This window comes from Stenella coeruleoalba (genome assembly GCF_951394435.1).
Source record: "Stenella coeruleoalba genome assembly, chromosome: 10".
Lineage (NCBI taxonomy): Eukaryota > Metazoa > Chordata > Mammalia > Artiodactyla > Delphinidae > Stenella > Stenella coeruleoalba.
Window position 1 is genome coordinate 93,459,138 of NC_137156.1, and position 23,474 is coordinate 93,482,611.

At 43.1% G+C, this 23,474-nt stretch overlaps 1 protein-coding gene across 2 annotated transcripts in view; it reads left to right on the plus strand.

Moving 5' to 3' along the window:
- The window catches only part of ITPR1 (inositol 1,4,5-trisphosphate receptor type 1), a 321,065-nt gene that overhangs the window by 119,257 nt on the left and 178,334 nt on the right, over positions 1–23,474 (plus strand). The window contains exons 6-13 of one of the 2 annotated variants that reach the window (XM_079933479.1): positions 6,843–6,929; positions 8,934–9,092; positions 11,241–11,339; positions 12,481–12,564; positions 12,662–12,808; positions 16,874–16,969; positions 18,641–18,685; positions 22,269–22,423. In XM_079933479.1, coding sequence (XP_079789605.1) covers positions 6,843–6,929; positions 8,934–9,092; positions 11,241–11,339; positions 12,481–12,564; positions 12,662–12,808; positions 16,874–16,969; positions 18,641–18,685; positions 22,269–22,423 — 872 coding nt within the window. The remainder of the gene's footprint in view (positions 1–6,842; positions 6,930–8,933; positions 9,093–11,240; positions 11,340–12,480; positions 12,565–12,661; positions 12,809–16,873; positions 16,970–18,640; positions 18,686–22,268; positions 22,424–23,474) is intronic. The other variant, XM_079933480.1, reaches the window with a different exon arrangement.

Sequence of the window (23,474 nt, forward strand, 5' to 3'; positions counted from 1 at the left end):
CAGCATCGTAACCCTCTGGGAGCTTAATAGCTAATTAAGAGTAAAGAGGTAGTGACACGACTGTAGCAAGTTCTATTATAGGGCAAACCACTGAGGCTGTGGGAGCACCTAGAAGGGGCAGTCAAATCCGCTTTTGAGTTTAAGGATGGGTGATATGGTAGTCAGGGAGGGCTTTCTGGAGGAAGAGGAGGTGACAGGTAAGCCTCAGAGTGAGGCATCTGTGGGAGTAAGAGGGTAGGAGAGAAAAAGAAAACAACAGAAGCAAAGAGATTGCTTTGAAGGCTTCTGGGATTGCATCATTATTTTAATGGTTTTAGGGCAGATATTCTCAACCTCAGCAGACCCATTGCTCCCTCTGAATAGCAAATATTATGTAACTATAAATATAAATAGGAAATAAAATCTGTAAATAATATAATCTCCCAAGATGTCAAAGTTTTGAAACTGAATTATAAAGGCAAAATAAAGGGAAAGTAATAAATTTTGTAATTGCACAGTCACTCTAGAGGACGTAAGGAAATAAATGCTTTTACCTGTTTCTATAGACCCCGTGAATGAGGCAGCTGAAGACTGTGGCCGATGTAGGTTTATAGTACTGGTGACCCAGAAAGCATGTTTTCCATAATGTGGTGTTCCAAAATGGTCAGCTGCTCTTGGTAATGTTACTAAGAATGCAAGGTACACGCTTCTCTTTATTAAATAACACCCTCAGTTTTGGAAAAGGTGTTAATAATATTACTAATTGAACCATGCAGATCCATGCTTTGTGTTCATGTGTAAAGTGGAGTTAAGGGTTTGGCTCAGAAGTTGCAGCTTTTTAAGCCGTGTGACTGTCCACCGGAATACCAAATTGTGTGGGAGGAACGATGCTTCTTCCTTGCACAGGACTGTGCAAACATTGCAGGGCATCCAGCATCCCTGGCTCTTGTCCGTGAAGTATGAGTAGCGATCCCCTCCTTCCCCAATCACTGTGAGGATCCAGGATGCCCCCGAAGTCTGTACTGGGAGCATGGGAATCGAGTTAAATGGGTAGGAAAGGTTGCTCAATTCTGCACGTCTCTTGGGAGAGCCATTTAGCACGTACGCCTGTGGGGTCATCTTGGTGGAAGGAGTGTGGCCTTAGCAGTCCTGCGGCCCCTTTTCTCGGATGAAATTGATTCTGTCCACTGAGGTATTCTTAGTCCGTCTCAAACCCTTTCTTCTCCTACGCGCTTTACAGCTGTAGTTGTAAATTCAGATTCCTCATGGCCAAGCAGGAAGCCAGTTGGAACCAAGAGGCCTTGGTGGGCTGGGTTGCTATGGGGCGTGTGCCTGTGTGCGGGTCTGGGGGGCAGCTCCGCTCCCCTGCCATTGCTGCGTGGGAAGGTGGGCCAGGAACTGCCGCCACATCTTCTGCTTCTTCAAGAGAAGCTAAAATCCGTGCTTTGATGTGTCATCTCTCAGTTTTTAAAAAATGTTGGCAGCTGCTTCCCTTAAAGTTTAAAACGTAACACTCAACACCAGTACAGGAATGGCTCAGCAGGATGGCGTCCTCTGGCCAACTGTTCTCAGCCTGTGATACGTGTGTTGTTTCATCAGCAGTTCCTTTTCCCGCCCCTTCCCACAAATGAACCATGAAAAAGCCACAGAGTTGAAAAAGGCGATCCTAAAGGTGACCAAGAACTTTGAACTCCTTACTAAAATAAACAATAAATTCTCTCTTTCATGCTGTTTCTGTTTTAAATAAATTTTAAAAGGAAACCAGCACTGTCTCCTGATTCAGGATCCCTGACATGACTTGCAGGTCTTGCCTGTTAACTTTGTGCAGTTCCTGCTTTCCTGCTTGGCTGGACCTTTCTTTCCCCCTCTTGTGTCTGAAAGTCATGCACATGTTCTAGTGCCGTCATTAAAATGTTGTGTTTTGGGCAGCCGCTTGCCTTTGGGGGCGGACGGCCAGTCTCCAGTGGGTTTTCATTTTTATTTTTGTCAGCTACTGTGGAGCACCCCAATCAAAGGTCAGATTATTTTAAATTAATGCCATTTAAGGAATTAGTCGTCTAGACCAGTTGACTTCCTTTTGACTAGGATAAGCAACATGCCACCAACTCCCTGAAGGACAATGACATCTAGTGGCTGGTTGCTATGTGTGTCTGTTCGTTCTGAGAGAATAACTGGGTTCTAACTCCCCTGGTCGTGATTTCCCAAGACTCTTGGCAGAATGAGGTTCCGCCATCTGCAAATCACATAATTTGTTCTACAGCCCTCGACTGCCGTTTCCTGACAGCATTTTTACCTGTTACCTTGAAACAGCACCTACATTGTTTTGGTTCTGAGAAATGGTCCATTACCTTAAGCCGTAGCTTCTACAAGCTAGGAGGAACCAGAGGAGTGAGGAGTCTTTATTGTCATCTGAAGCCTGGGTCCTGCCTTGCTTGTTTTCAGAAGCCTTAATATTTATGTTAGATACTTCAGAGCTTGTTGACCTTAAATAAGGTTCCCCATTGTTCCAGTGACGTCTCTGTAGTAATTTAATAATGGTTTCTCCATTTCTGAAATAAAATAACAGGTGACTGTGATGGGGTTGACCTTGATGTTGCTTAGGGAACATTGTAATGTCTGTGGTGATTCATGGTGGTAGAGACCATAGCATAGAGCGTGATTTCTCCCTTAGAAATTCAGAACTGTCCGCAGCCCATTGTGTAAGGGAAAAGAACAACAGGTACTTAAATTATTGGGATTTTAAATATTGAAAAGATAACACATTTAAGATGGCTTTTTAAAAATCTAGGCTTCTTGCCCCAGAGGTACGATGAAGGTGTTTCTGAAGTGAGTATTGTAGGAAGAAGTGAGCTCCAAAGTATACATGAGTAAGAAAAGGAAAAAAAAGAGTGATCTCTAAACCTTAATCCTCAAAGATAATCTCGGTGTGTGCCCCAGTCTCCCATCCCCTATTTTATTCCTTTATCTCTATATTTTAAAGTATTAAAGGGGGCATGCCATCTCACTTTCTTCCTTTTTTTTTTTTTTTTGGCGGTGCCGCGCGGCATGTGAGATCTTAGTTCCCTGGCCAGGGATTGAACCCATGCCCCTTGCACTGGAAGCGTGGAGTCTGAACCACTGGGCCGCCAGGGAAGTCCTTCACTTCTCTTTCTTTCACCTGCTTTTTTTCCCACTTAATATGTCATGAATAAATAGGTAGCTCTGTATTTTTAATGGCTACTTGATTACTCCATGATATAGCAGTACTGTAATTTTAGACAGCCAATCCCTATGGGGGGAGGATTCTGACAGTTTTTGCCATTCCCCCCAAAAATAAATGATGGTTATGGCCTTGTGCACATGCCAGATTATCTTAGAGAAACTCCTAGAAATGGGATTGCTAAATCAAAGTTATGCACGTTGAACAACTTTTTGGTAGATATTGCTGGATTATTCTTCAGAAAGGTTATACAAATTCACTGTCTTTTTTTTTTTTTTTTGCGGTACTCGGGCCTCTCACTGTTGTGGCCTCTCCCGTTGCGGAGCACAAGCTCTGGACGCGCAAGCTCAGCGGCCATGGCTCACGGGCCCAGCCGCTCCACGGCATGTGAGATCTTCCCGGACCGGGGCACGAACCCGTGTCCCCTGCATCGGCAGGCAGACTCTCAACCACTGTGCCACCAGGGAAGCCCCAAATTCACTGTCCTACAGTGTGGGCTCCTCTTTAGAATATACTTGAGGGATTTAATAGACCAGATTTAATTTTTTCAAGGGTGAAAGCAGCCTTGGTCAGTGGGCCCAGGTATTGCCTGTACTGTCCTTCCTTTTTTTAAATTTTACTTTTTTAAATTAATTTTTATTGGAGTATAGTTGATTTAAAATGTGTTAGTTTTACTTCCTTTTTTATCAACCTTTTGAACTAAAAATCATGATGAATTTTTTTTTTTCTGAAAAGCCCAATTATATGTCAGTTATATCAGTAAATGGGGGAAGGGAACAAATTTGGTTTTGTGGAGGAGTTATCTAAAGACTGATATGTGAACTCAAATGAACACATATATAGTGTTTGTACACTTAGTAAAAGATTAAGTGAGTGGGAGAGTTTTCTCCTTAAACAAAGAGTGCGTATAGGAAAAGTGAATTCTTAGAATGGTCTGTAAGCTTAATGCATGGAATGTTTGTTTAGTAGTTATATGTAGGCTTGGTCATCATTAAACCTTTTAATGGAGTTTTCAGATGTGATATTTGATATTCTTAGATATTTATTCTCCAGTTGTGTATTTTCTGTTCTAATTTTATCTTTTGTATGTTTGTACACGAATGACCTTTAATCTTTAGAGCTGCTGGTGTTTAATTAGTCTTAACTATGAAATATGTGTCTTCTTGGTGACTAATCTGACCTTTCCTTTTAGATATGCCAGTGACCACTGGCTTACCACTTGTGTACTTAGTCTGAGCGTAGGTAGGAACTTAATATTTTAGATGAATATTTCTTAGATTGAAGCCACTGGAAATTCTTGAGAGTAAGAGGAATACCCATGAGAATTTTCCCTCTTAAACAGGAGCCCTTATATCATTTAAGTTCAAGAAACACTACTTTATAATTTTCTCAAGGTGAATCCTTTTGGTGTGGTGTTTCGAGCAGAGAACATTTGTATTTGTTTGTTGGAAAATGTTGTTTTATTTTACTGAATTCCTTGATTCCTCCCGCTTTGACATTTTTTTGCTTTCTCAACTTTCCTGTCCTTATTAGCTGAGAACTGCTTAGCAGAAAGAATAAGTGGCTCTCTGCAAAGTATAAACCTGCCTTCCAAGTGGATTCAGTCCAGTGTGTTTTTTTTTTTAAAACTACCTGCAGAACCTGTGGGTACTGTAGAGCTCTTTGGATAGGGTACAGCTCAGGCATGAAAATAGGGAGAACAGAGGTGGGAGGAGGGGATGGGAAGGTGTTTATGGAGGGGAAGAGAGAGTTGGGGAGAGCCATGCCTAGGGCGGTTTGGATGCCAAGGATTGCCATGGTGTCTGCGCTGGTATTATTTCTGGATGTGTCTTGCACCCAGTGGATATTACCTTTTTGTAACTGAGAATAGCAAACTGGTAACTAATTCCGAAACAGAAAGAGGGAAGCCTCTGAATAGACCATTGTTTTAAAGGATTGAGACATATGCTGCAAACTTGCAGTCAGCCACACAAACTTAGGCAAATCCTTACCCTCCTATAAATGTGGTTTCTTTTTAGTTTAGGGTTGCTTCCTGCAGCTTATTTTTCTCAAAAGATGTTCCTTCCTAAAAATACCTATACTCCAGGTAGAGGTGGAGCGAATGCTGAATTAGAAGGAAACTGAAAGATTCTTCACCCACCCACCTTAGTTCACCTTTTGAAATTTTCATTAGAACGTTTCTTAGTTACATAAACTTGTGTATAACATTGGTTAAAATTTATTGAATGCCTATTTTGTGTCTGGTATGCATTTTCTGTAATGTCTATGATTAGGGAGAAAAAAGGCTTGTATTGTCCTCATTTTGTGGATGAGAATGCTGAGTGAGGCTTGGTGAGATTAAACGACCTGGCCAAGATGGTAAAGCTGGTCTGTGGTGGAACCAAGACCAAGTCCAGAAGGGTTGTGTGGAAACGCGGACGTGCTCCCTGGGAAAGAAGCCCATTAACCCACTGGCATCTGGTCGCATCTTGCCTCAAGGCCAGGGGAGACTCTACGAAGAGAACGTTGGAAGCAATTCCGAAGTACATCATTGGTCATCATCATGCTTCTGTCACCCATCAGATTAGATGCCGTATTTCTTCCGTTATTTTTCTTTTGTTTTACTTAGTCTGGGTTTGGGAATCAGAGATTGGAACGGCAGTTTAATTGCCTAGGATGAAACTAGTTCCCCTTGAGTGTGGTTATAATATGCTAACAGACTTGCAGAGCTACACAGGTGAACGAAGGAAAAATGACTGTGCGGGTTGGTGGCCTTGGCAAACTGTTATGGGAACCCTCTATTTGGTTTTACCCTGTTCCCTGGCCTGCCGGAGCTGCACTAGTAATATCTCCAGCCTCATTTGTGAATGTGTAAATCTGGAGTTAACCCAAATATGGGTTTGGGGATTATCTCTTACTTACTTAATAGATGTGTAATTTTTAAAAAATGACATTATTAAGCAAAATTTCAAATATACACAGTAGTAGAGAAAACAGTGCTCCTTTTGTACCCACTCAACTAGCTATGCAGTGTCGACCAAACTTTTTCATCTCTCTGAGTCTGTTTCTTCTTTATGAAATTGAGATAATGATCTTCTCCTCAGGGAACTACTGTGAAAACTAAATAAATTATAATTGGTATGTAACAATAATAACTAACACTCCATGAATGCCACAATGATGAGATACCGTGCTGTGTGATTCCTGTGAGGTGAAGGTACTATTTTTATTTTCATTTTACAAAAGAGGAAACTGAGGATTGCAAAGATGTTAACTAACACATTCCAGGTCACAAAACCAGTATTTAAATGCTGTTTTATTTTACTCCAAAGCTATAAAGAAGACCTGTACAAATCATAAAAGGGCTATGCAAATTCCCTTCCAACCCTACCCTATTTTCTTTAAAAATACATAAGCTTGTGACTTAGTCTCACCCTAACCAGATGTCCATGAATTCCTTAAAAAATGAATACATGTTTGAAAAACCAAGAAGGCCAGCAAACAAGGCATAGTGGGTTGGTTTCTTGAACCCCTTGCTCATTGCACTTAGCCTCAGAGTGTACTTAGGTATTTGCTTATTTTTGTGGTTCTTGTATGAACTGGCTATATTGCTTTTGCCTTGCGGCAGAGAAATATATAACCCATTGTTTCTTCTTTGTGACCAATCTTCCTCCTCTATGTACAGCATGCCGCAGACTTGGAAAAGAAGCAGAATGAGACAGAAAACAGGAAATTGCTGGGGACCGTGATCCAGTATGGCAATGTAATCCAGGTGGGTCAAAGCCGCTGTTCTGTCGTGGAGCTGAAGCTTTACAAAGAGTGAATCGAAAAACAAGCACACGAAACCCGGTTTGGACAGATAGGACTCTGTGGACACAGCCAGTTTATTGCAAAAGGTCTAGCATTTCTTGTGATGTGGGCTGGACTCTTGGGCTTTTAGTTGGTTCTCTCTCAGTGCAAGGGTCCACTTCTCTCCCCTGTTAATTTAAAATCTGTTAATTTAAAATCTGTCCACATTTTTTAGATGGGAGGCTCCCTGTCTGAAGAGGAGCCTGGCTGTTGCGCTTTTGCCTAACTTGCATTGCTTGAAAGTTCTTCATGTTTGGTAAAAATTGGTTCAAGAGCTGGTCACCAGAAGTAAGAAGAGCAATTCTGTACCTTCAGGTAGAACATTTGATGATAGGTCTCATGTCTTACCTCACGGGTTGTGAGGTTTACTTGTTTGTATCTGGTACCTTCAAATTTGACAGGATAAAACACAATTTAAGAAACAGCTACAGCAGGTTTTGCTAAAAAAAAAAAAAAATCCACCTAGGTCTATCCTTGCAGAAAACTGTGTGAAGAAGTCCAGTGCCAAATGTGGCTTTTTTTTAAACCATTTTTAAAAATTGAAGTATAGTTAACTTACAGTGTTGTGTTAGTTTCAGGTATATAGCAAAGTAGTTCGGTTATACATATGTGCATATATCGATTCTTTTCCATATGTTTTGCATTATAGGTTATTACAAGATATTGAATATAGTTCCCTGTGCTATACCGTAGGTCCTTGTTGTTCATCTATTTTATATATAGAATAGTGTGTACGCGTTAATCCCAAACTCCTAATTTGTCTCTCTTTACTAATACTAATATTAACTTTACAAATGACAAACGAGTTCCTTCCCACTTGTTTTCCTGTTAGGTATTGGGCAAGAATTCTTGCCATGGTTCGGCTGGCTTACTAGCAGAATGGGAATAATAATGGTATGTGCGGCCTAGGATGATTGAGAGGTACCTGTCACAGAGTGTGCTGTGAATACTTATGACCTAATATTTCTTATTTTCCCAGCCTAGATCTTGAGGATCACCTGTAGGTAATGCCAGGTTATAAGCCAGCTAAGTCCAGCCCTTGGAGAGGTGCATGGAAGATCAGAGGTACTACTCATCAGAGTACCACGGAAGCTTGGGAAGGCATTGCCTTATGTGTCATGGCCAGGGGATGTCAGGGACTCACAGATCAGACAAGAAGATTTGTGGGCCTCCTAGGAGTGTTCTAGAAACTGTATCTGTTAAGCTGAAAAGGGAGATACTGGCAGTTGGAGGTGGTGTCCCATGCTAGTCTTACCATTTCTCCAGGGATTGGACGGTCTTTCCTATTCCCCTCCATCTTCTCTTACAGCCTGTTGAGTTGGGAAGCCTTGGTCAGCTCTTGCTGGTCTAGACTTACTATGAGACGTTTCGCATCTAGATCTTCCATCTTTCCATCCCCTTCGTGTAACGGTTACACAAGAATTAAGAATAGAGTGCTTAGAAATTCAAGGTGGAAATCCATAGCAGCCGTGTTTTTCCAAGTGAATTGACAGTCCCCTAATGGGGTCACTTCTTAAATTGAACTGTTTCTCGTGTTCAAAAGTGCCTTTCCTTAGCTCCACCTTCATGTCAGGGCATATTCAGACTGCAGTTCTTTAGTCCCTTTACCTGGGGTTAGACCCCTTGCTGCTAACCAATGGCACAGTGATGTTCCTAGCTGATGGTGCACTTGACCTGAGCGACACCCATCTTGTCCAGGGCTGTGTTGGGGGGGAAAAATGTCTTCTCCTCTTCCTTCTACTTCTGCTCCCTTTGGTCTTCCTTCTTTTCTAATCATTCCCTGCCTTAACCACTTCTGTGGTTCTCTAACTTCACAGGTGGCTCAGTGGTGGGAGGAGTGTTTGATACATATCTTGTATGACTGAGAGAGAAATGTAGAGATTCGGGGACGTGCTGACGCTCACCTTATTCTCTTGGTGGTTTTCAGCTCTTGCATTTGAAAAGTAATAAATACCTAACAGTGAATAAGAGGCTTCCAGCTCTGCTGGAGAAGAATGCCATGAGAGTAACGTTGGACGAGGCTGGCAACGAAGGGTCCTGGTTTTACATTCAGCCATTCTACAAGCTGCGATCCATCGGAGACAGTGTAAGTGCACATGCCCAGCCCAGGGCGTGCTCCGTGCCAGGCCTCCAACCATAACTGTACACTAGAGTCAACTAAGAGAAATTTAAAGTTGGAGCCAGAGGCTTATCCCGTATGAGGAGAAGGAAATCACCATGGAAACCAGTGTTTGGGAAACAGGGAAGTTTGGAGAGCAATGTGACCTAAATACAGTAGCTCTGTTTTTTTCCTACTGGGCTTCTGAAAAAAAATCATATGAGGAGCCCATTACTTGAGTAACTTTACCACAAGAGCAGCTATCATGTATGAGTGTCCTGGGGAGTGTCCCTGTCCTTCTAGATCAGTAGTGGAAAAGAAATGGTTCTCTATTGCGGAAATAAAGTTAGGACAGAAGGATGGAAAGGAAGTAGATCAGGGAAGGAGAGTGGCTTTTAGGATTATCCTCAGTTGCTCTTGATAACTCTGCAGGCTCTTGCTTCCATTTCAATGACTGTGGTTGGTCCCGAGCTGGCTCCTCTCCTGAGGGGTGATTAAGTTATAAAGCCCCAGAAATCCTTTCCAGGGTGACTTAGAACAGTTCTGATACTTATTAGCTACGTTAGTAAGTCATTATGTGGGCATATACTTAACAGTGACTATGTTTCAATGCTATCAGCTGCATTTCCAACCTCATTAAGATTCTGAAATAGTTGTTTTCCACCAAAAAGAAATATGTATTTAAACAGTGTGAAATCTTGTCAAAAAGCTTAACTTGCCTTCACCTGAAACTGGGTTTTCCCATTTTTTAATATTTAAGTATACAAGCTTTGGGTCGTTTAAATATGTTTCAGTTTATATGTTTGTGTGCATATTAAAGTCTGTACAATATACGTGAAGCCTCTAGTACCTGAGCAGCCCCCTCGCAGCGGGTGTACAGTGCATAGTGATCATCAACTGATTATAGAAGAGTAAGTCCAGTAAAGCTTAGGTTTCACCTAAAGGGTTGGGTTTTTTGACATATTTAACTTGCATATATTTTGAGTTAGAGAAAACTTAGTTGTATGTGTTCCCCAAATGTATCAAACTGAGAATAGGTGTGTTTTACACCTTAGGAAACCATCGTTTCTATTCTTCTTCCTTCCACTCCCATAATAAAAGACAAGGGTGCTTTGCTCTGAACTTCATGTTTGCAAGTCCTTTGCTTTCCTGTCCTTTAAGCTTACCTGTTTAGCTGTGCCTTAGTTGAGAAAGTAAGATGGACTTGAATACTTGTAGAATAGTGTCTTTCAAAGGACAGGTATTCATCTACTCATGGGCCAAGAGATCAATTTAGTAGCTTGGGACACTCATTTTAGAAAGTGGAATAGAATAGGCAGTATCAAGCTGTGTTAAACATGACGGGGATAAGATTGTTTGGGGGGGTGACTTTTTTTTTAGATAAATAGAGATCTCTATATCTTTCTATACATGCATATATGTATATACACACATAGCCACATAAACTCTATGTATGACTGAGTCATAATAGAAAATGTATTTCTTAATACGACTTTTCAAAAAAGTATAAAAGCCTTTGCTTTAGAAATATAAATTTATAGCTTTATTCTTTCAAAGATAAAGACTTACTTCAGGCAATAATCTGCTTCTACTCCTAAAATTTAGTTAGAGCTTATTTGTACAAGTGCCTTAACTGAAGCTAACGAAGATATGATTTTTTTCTTCCTGCTCTGACTGACTTGGAGATCGCCTTTGGATAATCATTGACAATTGTGGGCAAAAATTTACCCTTAGGCTTGTGAACATCACCTCTTCCTGGTCAGGGTCAGGCTTTGGGGTTTTAAAATCTTTTTTTAATTTTTATTTTTTTTGAAATTCCATTCTTTATATATTTTAAAATTTTTATTTTATATTGGAGTATAATTGATTAACAATGATGTGTTAGTTACAGGTGTATAGCAAAGTGATTTAGTTATACCCATACAAGTATCCATTCTTTTCCCAGTTCTTTTCCCGTTTAGGTAATGATAGAATATTGAGCTGAGTTAATTGTGCATTTGTGCTGTATCATTCTACTTGCTGGAAGCTGGGCCGCCTTCTATGCAGGCTCTTACAGCTCCTGCCAGAACTAGCCACTGGTCAGTCTGCAGTCCTGACCTGTTTTGTGAAATGCTCTATTGGTCCTTTCCTTTCCAGGTGGTCATAGGTGACAAGGTTGTTCTGAACCCCGTGAATGCTGGCCAGCCCTTACATGCCAGCAGTCATCAGCTGGTGGATAACCCAGGCTGCAACGAGGTAAGGGAAATAAAGTTATGGCTTGTGGGCAGGCATATGCTGCAGGAGCAAACCTTCCTGGGGCCAGAGCATGTGCGTGCTCACAGCGACTTGAGTAGTGACTCGGGGCAGTGTACCCATTCTGCAGGGGAACAAACTGACAGCCAGGCCTGCCGCATGAGGTTATATAAGCCTGTTCATTGGGTGGGGGCTGATGTCACCTGAGGGCTCAGTGTGCTAAGCTTTGTATCCCTGGAGGATTGTTTTCTAACTTCTTTAAGGAGAGAAGGGCCCCCTTTACCAAGTGTTTTTGGCCAGAGGGGTACCCTTTTCTAATTGGTCTCTCTAAAGAGTGTGTCTTGTGCTGATTCATAAGAAGGGGACACTGCTGGCCATCGGCAGCCCTGTGAGAGTGACATCTTACTTTTGGCAGTACATCTACTTAACTTAATTGGCAATTTTAGGACACAAGGGCAATAACTTGATGGTGACATAAATGTTTGCCTAATGTTTGTTTGGAGGACACAAGCTCTGGAAACAGACAGATACGGATTCAAATCCTGAATCTGCCCTTCCCTACCTCTGTGACTGTAGGTTCATTATCCAGTCTCCCTGGGCATCAGTTTTCCTACCTCTGAAATGGGCATGATGGTTATGGCTATTTTTAGGGTGTTGCTGAGGATAAAATATATTAGTGAATGTTAGACCAGTGCCTGGCATATATTTCGTTTACAAACAATGGCTATATCATTAACATTTTAGGATGTATACGTTGGACTTTTTTTTTTTTTTTTTTTTTTTGCCTTTGTAGCTCATCTCATTTTATACATACTTGTTTTCACTGGGCCTTTACGTCTGGCTATAGTACAAGAGACTTGGGGGAAAAAAAAGAAGAAGAAGATATCATTCCAGGGGGGCAGGAAGCTTGGTTCTGTTAGCCGGAGTTGCAGCATACATACTGACTGGTACAAATGAACCATTTATTACCAAAGACTTCTATCAGGCCAACTGAATTTGCAAGTTCTATGATCTTCATGATGTCAGTCTTTAGGCTTGGAGGGCTGAAGCACAGCCTTGCTTCTTGGGCAGAAATAAGGCATTTGGGCACAGGAAACCACAGTTGTTGAGGGGTATGTGAAATAATAACTAATTTGTTTTCTAGGTGAATTCCGTCAACTGCAATACCAGCTGGAAAATAGTCCTTTTCATGAAATGGAGTGATAACAAAGATGACATATTAAAGGGGGTAAGTTTGATACGTTACAGGCTGGGCAGCACTTGGGTCCTCTTTGGTTCTCTTTTTAAATGCGTTTTCCTTCATTCTTCCGTGTGTTGACTTGTAGGGTGACGTGGTGAGGCTGTTCCACGCCGAGCAGGAGAAGTTTCTCACCTGTGACGAGCACAGGAAGAAGCAGCATGTCTTCCTGAGAACTACCGGCCGGCAGTCAGCCACGTCTGCCACTAGTTCCAAAGCCCTGTGGGAGGTGGAGGTAAGGGATGGGGTGGGGCGGGCAGGGAGAAAGGATTCATGGATTTATAGGAATAAGTCACATCCAGGTACTCACACCCACCTTGTTCCAAAAACAATGGATGACTTGGGATGACTTAGAGAAACAAACACATCACGCCATATCTGAAGGATGCCAGATGTTCCTGTGGAGGAAAAGAATAGCTACCTCGGGAGCCAAGTCCCAACTGAAGTTAGAAATTTCTTTCTCTGGGTCATCTGATCATCTCTTCCTTCTGTGTTTTTTTCTTTCCCTTGCTCAGTTATCTATCACAGCAATATGTAATCAAGTGCCTAACCCATCACAATGTGTAGGTGACTGCACATTGGCGATAGGATGGAAAGATACTGGATGGTGAAGTATCTACACCTCCAAAGCACAAAGAGGCACATTCCCTGTCCTCTGGATGTGTAGATGAGGGAGGGCAAGCGATCAAGGAAGACTTCCTGAAGGAGGTAGCATCCGAGCTGGTGCTGACGGGATGACCTATATTTCAGACGGAAGGGATGAATGGAGTAAGTCACTTCCTATAAGATACTAACGTGGAATTGGAAATGTGAGGCAACCTTGGGTTAGAACTCAGTAACCTCATTTGATGAGGAACAGAGGATAGTCATGCGAAATAAGACAGAAACTGTTTTAGGAGACCAGATCCTGAAGGGCGATATATCCAGGCTGTAGGGACTTGGAACTTAATTCATAAGCGAAAAAAGTATTAGAAATGTCAGAACCCTACGAAGTCACCGTGACTGACTTTAGAACCTTAAAAGCAAGTACCATGTCTTCTTCACTCACAAACTGATTGAAATGAATTAAACGTGTCAACCTTTTGGGGAGAGTTTTTGCAGTATGGACTCACTTAACCCAGAAGTCCACTGTAGACCATCTTCTATATTTTATCGTCTGAGAAGCAACAGCTGTCTAATTTTTGCTCCCCCCCAAAACTGTTGCCTGCCAATTTTCCCTCTGAATACTCTAGGGAAACACTGAACGTCTTCCTTTTTTATTTTCTTCTTGAGGATTTTAGAAACTTAAGTGTCCCTTCCAAATAAAAGAAGGAAGGCAACACCATGTGTTTTATATTTCTGGTCATGATTTAGGGTTTTCATTATATGTCTTCACCTCATTGCCAGTCAGTTTTACATATCGTCATAACTTTTTACACGTGATGTTAGAACCTTACGATAGTATACAGTTGAATCTTGAACAACACGGGTGTTAGGGGCACTGACCCTCCACATGGTTAAAAATCCACGTATAACTAATAGTTAGCCCTCGGTGTTCGTGGTTCCTCTGTATTCGTGGATTCATCCAACCATGTAGCACTGTAGTATTTAATATTGAAAAAAATCCACGTGTAAGTGGACCCTTATAGTTCAAAGTCGTGTTATTCAAGGGTCAGCTGCACTTCTGTTTCTCCCTTCCTGTCCTTTGTGGTGATATTCTCTTGCATTTTATTCTATATATGCTATAAACTCCATAGTGCGTTTTTATTTTTTTTTTTGCCTTGTTTAAGGAGTCACTTGCATTTTAAAAACATGGAAAAACGAGAGGACAGGAGTCTTTTACCCACATAGTCATCATCTCCAGCTCTTCAGTTTTTGGTGTAGATTTGAGTTTTCATCTGGAATCATTTTCCTTCAGCCTAAAGAACTCCCTTATCATTTCTGTAGTGCAGGTCTGCCACTGGCCAATTCTCTCAGCTCTCATTTGAAGACAAGAAAACAACTTTATATTTGTCCGTGAATATCTTTATTTCACCTTCATTTAAAAAGATCAGTTTATTTTTCGTTTTTGAAAATAACAGCCTCATTGAGATACAATTCATATGTCACACAATTCAGAAATGTACAGTGTGTAGTTCTCAGTGGTTTTTAGTTGACCCAAAAGAATCCCTGAGCCACAGCGGTCACAGCTCATTTCTCTTCAGATTTGCCCCTCCCCACCTCTGGTAACTGGTCCACTTTCTACCTCTGTAGATTTGCCCGGGTTGAACATTTCATATAAATGGTATCCTACAATATGTGGTCCTTTGTACCTGACTTCTCTTACCTAGCATAAAGTTTTCAAAGTTTATCCATGTTGCCATGCGTATCTGTATTTCATTTCTTTTTATTGTCAAATAATATTCCACTGTATGGATATACCACATTTTATTTACTATTCATGGGCATTTGGATTGTTCCTGCTTTTTGGCTGTTGTGAATAGTGCTGCTGTGAACATTCATGCACAAGTTTCTGTGAGGAGTTTCAGTTCTCTCAGGAGTGGAATTGTGGGTCATATGGTTACTTTCTTTAACTTTTTGAGGAAATGCCAGGCTGTCTTGAAGGCACTATTGTATGTCCCCACCTGCAGTGTATTAAAGGTTCTCATTTCTCCATATGGCCTTCATTCATGAAAGATATTTTTGTTGAGTGTAGAATTTTACATAGACCGTTATTTCTTTTTGTACTTGAAGGCGTTCGTCCATTGTTGTCTCGCACAGATTACTTTCTGATGTGAATTCAGTGGTTTTCTTTTGTTCCCTGCATATAGCGCCTCTTTTTTTCCCTAGCTACTGTAAAATTTTTTCTTTTTCTTTCTGGTTTACGTTAACCTCATTATGATGTGTCTTGATGCACGTGTGAGTGTGTGTATGTGTGTTTATCCTACTTTGAAACCACTGAGATTCTCAAAATGTGTGGGTATGTATCAAAATGGGAACATTTGGGGGTCCCTGTTACGTATTTCTCTAGCCTCCACCAACCACATGGACACACTGGGTCATTCGATATTGTCTGACAGGCTGCATTTTCCTGATTCTTGCCTGTCCGCTGCATTATGACAATATGCTCAATGTTGTGATGCTCCTTTGTTGACGCTCTGGATCTGCTGCCTTCCTTTAAAGAGTATTGACTTTTGTTTTGCCAGACAAAGAAAGTTACTTGCAGATCACTTTGACCCTTTGGAGGTTTGTTTTAAAGCGTCATTGGGTCAAGTGTACTGTAGCATTTTTTTAGGGCTAGACTAGCCCAGCTACTAAGGTGTGGGCCTTTTGATGTCGATACTGAATGCCCCAGGTGTTCAACCGGCCTCTCCTCTGGCTTGTTAGAATCAGAACACCTTCTAGTCCTGTGTGAACTCCTGGATCCTTGAGCTTACGACTACCCTCTCGTTTTCTATTTGGCCTTGTGGGGTCTCACCTTACACGTATGCCGCTTGGTATTTAGCCAAAGACTAAAGGAGGCCCTTGTGCAGATTTCTGGAAATTGTTTTCTGGGGAGCTCTGTATTCTGCCCTGACAGATTCCAGTCACCTCAACCTCCTTAAGTTCTGATATCTCCTCACCTCAGTGAGACTGGTCTCCTCTGCTTGAATACCTCTTCTCGATGCCACTGTCCAGAGAGGGGACCTCCCAGCAGAAAGCTGGAGCAGTCGTGGAGATCACCCTGTGTCCCTGTCCTCAGAGATGACAGTTGTGCGCTCCCTGTCATCCAGCATCTGAACCCAGTTGTTTTGTATATCTTACATCTTCCTCAGTTTTCTCGTTGTCTATGGCATGTTCACGTATTGTGTGAGGTGCCTATTTATGGCAGCAACTCCCAGTGCCAGTTATTCCATCATGAGCAGAAGCTACGGTTACATTTATTTGTAGGCTGAATTGGCCCAGGCACTGTGAGTGTCCAGTTTCAAAGCTCAGGCGTGTGGATGTATTATAGTGCATGAGCGCATGGATAAATTGCTACAGTTTTCCATGAGATTCTTTTTTTGTTGCTTGTTTCGCCTTTTGTGGATGAAGTCCAGGATCTTAACTTCTTCCTTATGATTAAGGCAAATAATCTGAAAACCACTGAACTTTGTCTTACAACCGTTTCATGTTAATTAGGGGACTCTTTTTTCTTTGGAGAAACATTGCTTAACAATGCATATGATACTTGTTACGCGTTTGTTGGAAGATAATGATTTTTTTCAGCTTAAATACGGCTCCTGCACTATGACTTCTGGGTGGTGTCTCAGATTCAGCGCCGCCCTCATTTGGATTGACATTTCTTCCACTCCTGTTGCAGGTGGTCCAGCATGACCCGTGTCGGGGTGGAGCAGGATATTGGAACAGCCTCTTCCGTTTCAAGCATCTTGCTACAGGGCATTACTTAGCAGCAGAGGTAAGTGGCAGCCCCATAGTTTTTCTCTTTCAAGGATGATGTACTGCTCTTTCCTCACTTACCTATAGCCATTGAGTAGTTAGGGGCTGAGGGTAATGCTCCATTACCTAGCTTTTCCTTCTGCTTTTCTGTTTCCTTCCACCTCATTTCCCTGCTTATAGACAAGAAGAGGCAAAAATCGTGAACACATTTTAGTATTTGACAGGGATTCTGATCAAGCTGTGGGGACAAGGTCAGTTAGAAAATAATGCTGTGGTGGGAATGTAATGTCCATCCTGGTGACTTTATTTAATAATACTGTGTTGTATACATTTGACTCTGAACGACGCAGGTTTGAACTCTGAACGGGTCCAGTTACCTGTGGATGTTTTTCAGTAGTAAACACTGCAGTGCTACGCGGTCTGTGGCTGGTTGAATCCGAGAATGCAGAACTGCAGATGGGGAGCCGCAGGTTTGGAGGGCTAGCTATAAATTATACACGTGTTAACTCCCGCATCGTTCAAGGGTCAGCTGTATTTGACAGTGGCTAAGAGAATCGAGCTTAAAAAACATAATGCTAATCAGGGTTTTAGGATGATCTTTCCATTTTGCTCTTGTTGACTGCTCTCACCGCATCTTATTTACCAATCCTGATCCTAACACGAATGACCAAGACTTGGCCGCAGTGAAACATGGTACGTAAAGCTGGAAGCATTAAAGCCCATAAAGAATTACGTCATTTTATACAGCCTGGTTACTCAGAGCTTTAGTGGATAGACAGGGTCTTTTACTTACAGGAATGTAAAAAAATCAAGGCAATGTATTTTAAATGACCGTGAAGGGTTTTTGAGGAAAGGCAAGACTCAACACTGAAGGATGGGAGGAATTTCCCTTTTAGTTTTTGTATTAAATTAAGGAGCCGTGTTACTGTGTGACAGACGTTGAGTTTTACTCTGATCCGCTGGAAGATGTACGATGCATATTCATACCAGATTCTAGCCGTACATCAAGGGACACCTCCTGTCATCCGATATCACTGGTGAGACTGCTCAGAGATTTTCAAGGTGATGCCTGGGTGTCAGTGTTGCTTCTGCAGCTGACCCCAAGGAAGGCTGAATCTAAATGTTCCAACCCCCCCCGGGATGCCTGACACTTGTATGAACTGACGGTTTTGAAATATTGAAGAGCCGAAGATTAAGACTAAGTTGAAATTTGAAATGGAGCCATAGGAAATGATGGACCCAGCCCACCAGCTGTGAGAAACGTTGATTACATGGTTTGCCAAAGATCAATGGCGGTTGCATTATCTGTTATGTCCTGGGGCGAATGCAGTTCTTGCTGGAAGCCAGACATTTTTTTTTATTTCTAACTAGAAATAAGCAGGATTATCAATCACTGGGTACTGACCTTTTATTTATTTCAGGCTTTTAACTGTTGCTTTGCTAGTGGATTCTTTGTGTTCCTCTGTCTACATTTGAGAGCCATCTATTGGTGACTGGTAGATTGTTCCATGTGTGTTGTACTCATGTGACGTGTGTTGTGATTGTGGCATGCTGGTTTCGTGAACAGAGGGAAGGGAGAAGTTCTTAGCTGTCCAAAGATATTCGCAGGCCTTGAAGTCTCCTGCTAGCGGGGCCAAGTCCTTGAGAAAGCAATGGATGTTTTAATTTCCTAATGATTCTTTTTCATCAGGTAGACCCTGACTTTGAGGAAGAATGCCTGGAGTTTCAGCCCTCAGTAAGTATGGACAAGAGCCTTCTTGTCTTCGTCTGGTAGGGTGAGGACATGTGATCTGGAACCCCATGTACGAAACTGCCCCTGTGGTCACTGAGTGCTGGGGAAGGGGAGAGCTTACGCTGCCTTAACAGAGGATCTTGTTCTGTGCTTCCCTGGAGGGCAGTCATATCCCCTTGTGTCCTGGTTGGTCCAAGAGACTGTTGGTCATGATGCTCTTTCTGTGTGCTTAGTCAAGGGGTCTCCATCTCTAAGTTGCGGAAGTTCACGGTATCTCTTGGAATACTGCTAGGTTGGAGACGGTGATGGTCCCTGTAGAAGCCAGGCTTTTACATGCCAACGTCTCATTGCTGTTGACCTGAATCTATGACTCACTCGGATGTCTTCAAGGAATGAGTGTATAAGGTGGACACTGTCATTTAGAGTGTGGAGGTAGCACATGAGGCATGACTGCTGATTAGACACTCAGTTGTCTAACCATCTGTCCTTTCTGCAAAGTCAGAAATAGACCTTATTGTGTGGTTTGGAATTTTAATGCCAGCTGGATCCTTCTTGGGAAGCCATATTGCCAATTAATGCTGATAGGGAGGCACTTGGGTTGGGGGTTCAGGTGTCCACAGTTACGGGTTGAAGAGGGAAGTGGTTGTGTTACAGGGAAATGATGGGTGTAAGTCATGCAGTTCTCTTGTGGAGTGCTTCATTCTGGTGTAGGATTAACAAAACAAAGACCCAAACGGTTGCTGCTCTGTTTGACGTTGTGTGTCCATGTGGACATCTTGATGGTGAATATGCTAGGTGGTACTGAGGGTGTTATTTTTTGTAAAATTTTGAAAAAATTGGACATTAACATAGGTACATTAATGAAGGGAGTTGGGGTGGAGATGATACAGAATGTAATTGTCAACGAAAGTGCTGTGAATTCTGCAGCAGCCATGAACCTGCTAATTAGGTTTGGGCAGAATGTTAGCTTTGGAAGAAACGCAGAGTTCTAGCTGAGGGTGTCCCACCATTAGTTAGTTGCTGGACTTGCTGGGGGACTAAGGCTCCCCTTAGAGGTGACTTGGAAGGAGAACCATGGCTTCTTTCAGGGAGAGCTGATGTCCGAGTGAACCTTGAACTCTGTGTGGAATGGGACTGCTCTCCTGGCCTGTTCACGTGCGAGGGAAAGACGGGCACGTGCAGTGCAGGGGGAAGGACACAGTGATTAAAAGTAGGGCGAGAGAGAGACAGACTTGGGTTTAAATAGCGGACCCACCGCTGATGAGCTGTGTGACTCTGGACAGGTTACTTGCCCTCTCTGAGACTGAATTCCCTCATCTGTAGTTGTGGACAATGGCCTGGTTGTAAGGACGAAGTGAGATGTTGTGCAAATGAAGTGCCTAGCCCATAGTAAACGCTTAATAAATGGCATTTTTGTAAGGTGCAAAGGATGGTTACCATTTTCAGTGCCTTTCCATCCACCGTTCCTCTGGGCTGCACAGCAGTTGCACGAAGGGATTGGGACAGGTCTCTCCATCTTTGTTTGACGGGTGAAGAAGCAGAGCGTGGTCCTCACTGGCCACAGGCCTCAGGGTCGCTGGGAGTGCGGTCATCTTTCTACTCTTTCGTGCTTCTGCATGCCAGGGCAGTGCCATGTGCCAGTGGGTCTGGCTGCAGATCTGGGCCGCGTTGCTCTCGCTACGTGGGGTGTTGCTTGGGTGGCGGTCCTCGCGTGGAGGAGGGGTGTGTGTGGTGGGGGCGCTCACCCCGCACCCTCAAGGCCAGCGGCGCAGCTCCTGCCTCTGGGAGGAAGGTGTCAGCGTTGGGAGGGTCCTGCACCCTTCACCGTCTTCTCGGTTGGGAGCCTCGGGAGTGTGGGAGAGGAAGCCTCTCTTTCTGCTCTGCTTCCTGGTCGCGTATTTCCTGAGACTGGCACCCAGTGCCCGTGGCTTTGCCTGGGACCCCATTCGGCTTTGTCGCTCTCCTCTTGCTCAGTTCAGCAGCCCCCCTGAGCCACGGGCTCGACGCCACAGGGACAGAAAGAACAACCCGAGGCTGGCTCTTGTCTGACGGCCTTCTGCACGTGTGCCTCTCCTCCCACTAGATGGCAAGCGCCGACTGCACTCGGGAGGATGAGGGCGCCTTGCTCAGTCACAGTCCAGATGCAGTGGACTCAGTGCAGTTGGCATTTTTCTTCGGATGTGTGGCAGGTCTGAAATTTAACTGCCAGTCCGTAGCTGAGCCCCGTGTCTCACACCAGAACCGGGGCAGGGTTTATTTTGAAAGTGGTGTGTGCAACCCTTTACAGGTAACAGTGGTTAGAAGAGGACACGTTCTGTTCAGAGTGCTTTCTCCCGAGCTGAGCTCTTGGAGCTGTCCTGAACCTCTCCAGTGGAGTCTTACGTTAGTGTAGGTGGAATGACAAACGGGGGTTTGTTTAGCCAGAGGTACAGGGTGTGAGAAGGAGGGAGTGTGAGGGGGGAGACAGAGGTTTGGGGTATCAGAAGAATTGTTTGCATTTTCTTTTCTTTCTTCCGTCGCTCCGCTCCCTCCCTTCCTTCCTTTTTTTTTTTTTTTTTAGACAAAGACTGGGGCTGCTGATGAACTGAAAAAGCAAGCTGTTACCTACAGTCCTAGAACTCAGGCCCCATGGAATGAAATTGTCTTAACGCTCTCTCCTTCGCCTGTTAGATTTGCTTTTCTTTTCTCCATTGCATTTGGAAAGGAAGCAGGGCCTCAGCCTAAGCAAAGCAAGATAGAGACAAGGGAAATGTGATTTTCCTAGTACATACAGGTGGATATTGTCATCTTGCAAGGATGTTAAACATGAGAAATGATCCCGTCTAGAGTCACACGGCGGAGAGCCACCTCGTGAGCCTGTCAGAGCAGGCGCTAGGCTCGGCATGCAGCTTCCGTCTTCTTAGGCAGATGGCCTTTGGAGACTAGATGTGTTTTTACAGTTTCTTGGGAAAGCTTTCATCCTTGTTCTTCAGCCTTCACTGTCAGAGATTTTCTTCAGTCTCAGCCAAATCCCTCACGTAGCAGGAGGGGCCCCTTTTCCCCTGAATTGTCGTCAGCAATTGATTAATTGGGAACATTTTTTCAGGGCTAGTCCGACTTCTCAAATATTTTTCTTGGCCACATGGGGACAGCTGCTTACAAACACTTGGATTCAGGTTTATTTCATTGCATTGTTTTTTTCTCCTGGGAAGTAGCTGTATCATATTCTTGCTAGACAGTTTCGCTGTAGGTTAACACAACCGCCCATAACAAAATCCACAGGCGAAGTTTCTCACACTGCTTTTCCTCTCTCCCGACCGCTGCACCGGGATGTACCGCCAGTAGCACTCTGCCCATGGAGAGCTAGTAATGCAACCCCACGTTGCTTAAGCATTTTTATTGCAACACCAGGAGGTAGAGTGTAAACATTCTTGGTGCGGGTGGCCAACTATCATCTTTGATGACTGCTCTGAAACAGTGGTGCTTCTCCTGCCAGCTACTGACGCTCACTATTGTTTCTTCCCTGTTCCTGTGGACTGTGCAGTGATTGTAGTGAGGGAAGGCCGTGGCATGTGCAATCCTTGACGTGATGACTTTTCCTCCTCAGCTGGACTCTGATCAGGATGCCTCCCGGAGCAGGTTGCGAAACGCCCAAGAAAAGATGGTGTACTCCCTGGTCTCTGTGCCCGAAGGCAATGACATCTCCTCCATCTTTGAGCTAGATCCCACCACCCTCCGTGGAGGCGATAGCCTTGTCCCAAGGTATGAGTCCAAAACGGCTTATCTCAAGTGAGTCAGGGTGGTATATGCGGCCTGGCTGGGGTTCTTGGAATCCAAAACATCATTGTCGTTCTTGAAGCTCTTGTACAGGATTTGGTAAAGGATTTGTTCTGGTTGCCCATTGAAATGACATCTGATTTTTCTTTTTTCCATGCTTATCAGTTGTAAGTTCTCAGTAGTCAGTAGTTAGCTAAGACGTGCTATGTTTAGGTGAGCAAACCAAACGTTAAGCTTAAGTAGCTCAATATTTCTAGTTTCCTTTACTCTCTCCCTCCTTTCCAAATCGGAGAGATCTCCTGGTCAATTGAATAAACAATTGAAAAGAAATTCTAGTAAATGGAACGTTTGAAATTCACTCAGTGCATAGTAAGTTTTATTAAAGGTATTGAGAAATCAGACCAGTCTTCTTTGGTTATTTTATTAAATTTGTCTTTTAGTTTTGTTGCATAAAAAAGCATTTGCATTTACTAGACCGTAAATGGAACAAAAGCTCACTCTTAAAATCAACAGGGACTTCCCCTGGCGGTCCAGTGGTTAAGACTTCACCTTCCAGTGCAGGGGGTGCAGGATCCATCCCTGGTTGGGGAGCTAAGATCCTACATGCCTCGGGACCAAAAACCCAAAACATAAAACAGAAGCAGTATTGTAACAAATTCAATAAAGACTTCCAAAACGGTCCACATTAAAAAAAAAAATCTTGAAAAAACAAAAAATCAACAAAAGTATTAATAGTGGCTAACACTTGTTGAGTGCTGACTACATGCCATCTATAATGCTAAATACTCATGTTACATAATTTCACCGTCACCAAAACCCCTGTGAGATAGGTATTATCATTTGACCTTTCCTAGAGGTAAAGAAATGAGGCTCAGAGAATTTAAACAACTTATCACAAGTCAGCGAGCACCGTTGCAGAGCCAGATAGGGCTGTTCTTACAGTTCTGACTCTTGGACACAGCCTTGGGTAGTGGAAGTCTCACTGGCACTGGGAGGTTTTACACAGGGCCCCTCTCTCTGAGGATTCCTTTGTGTT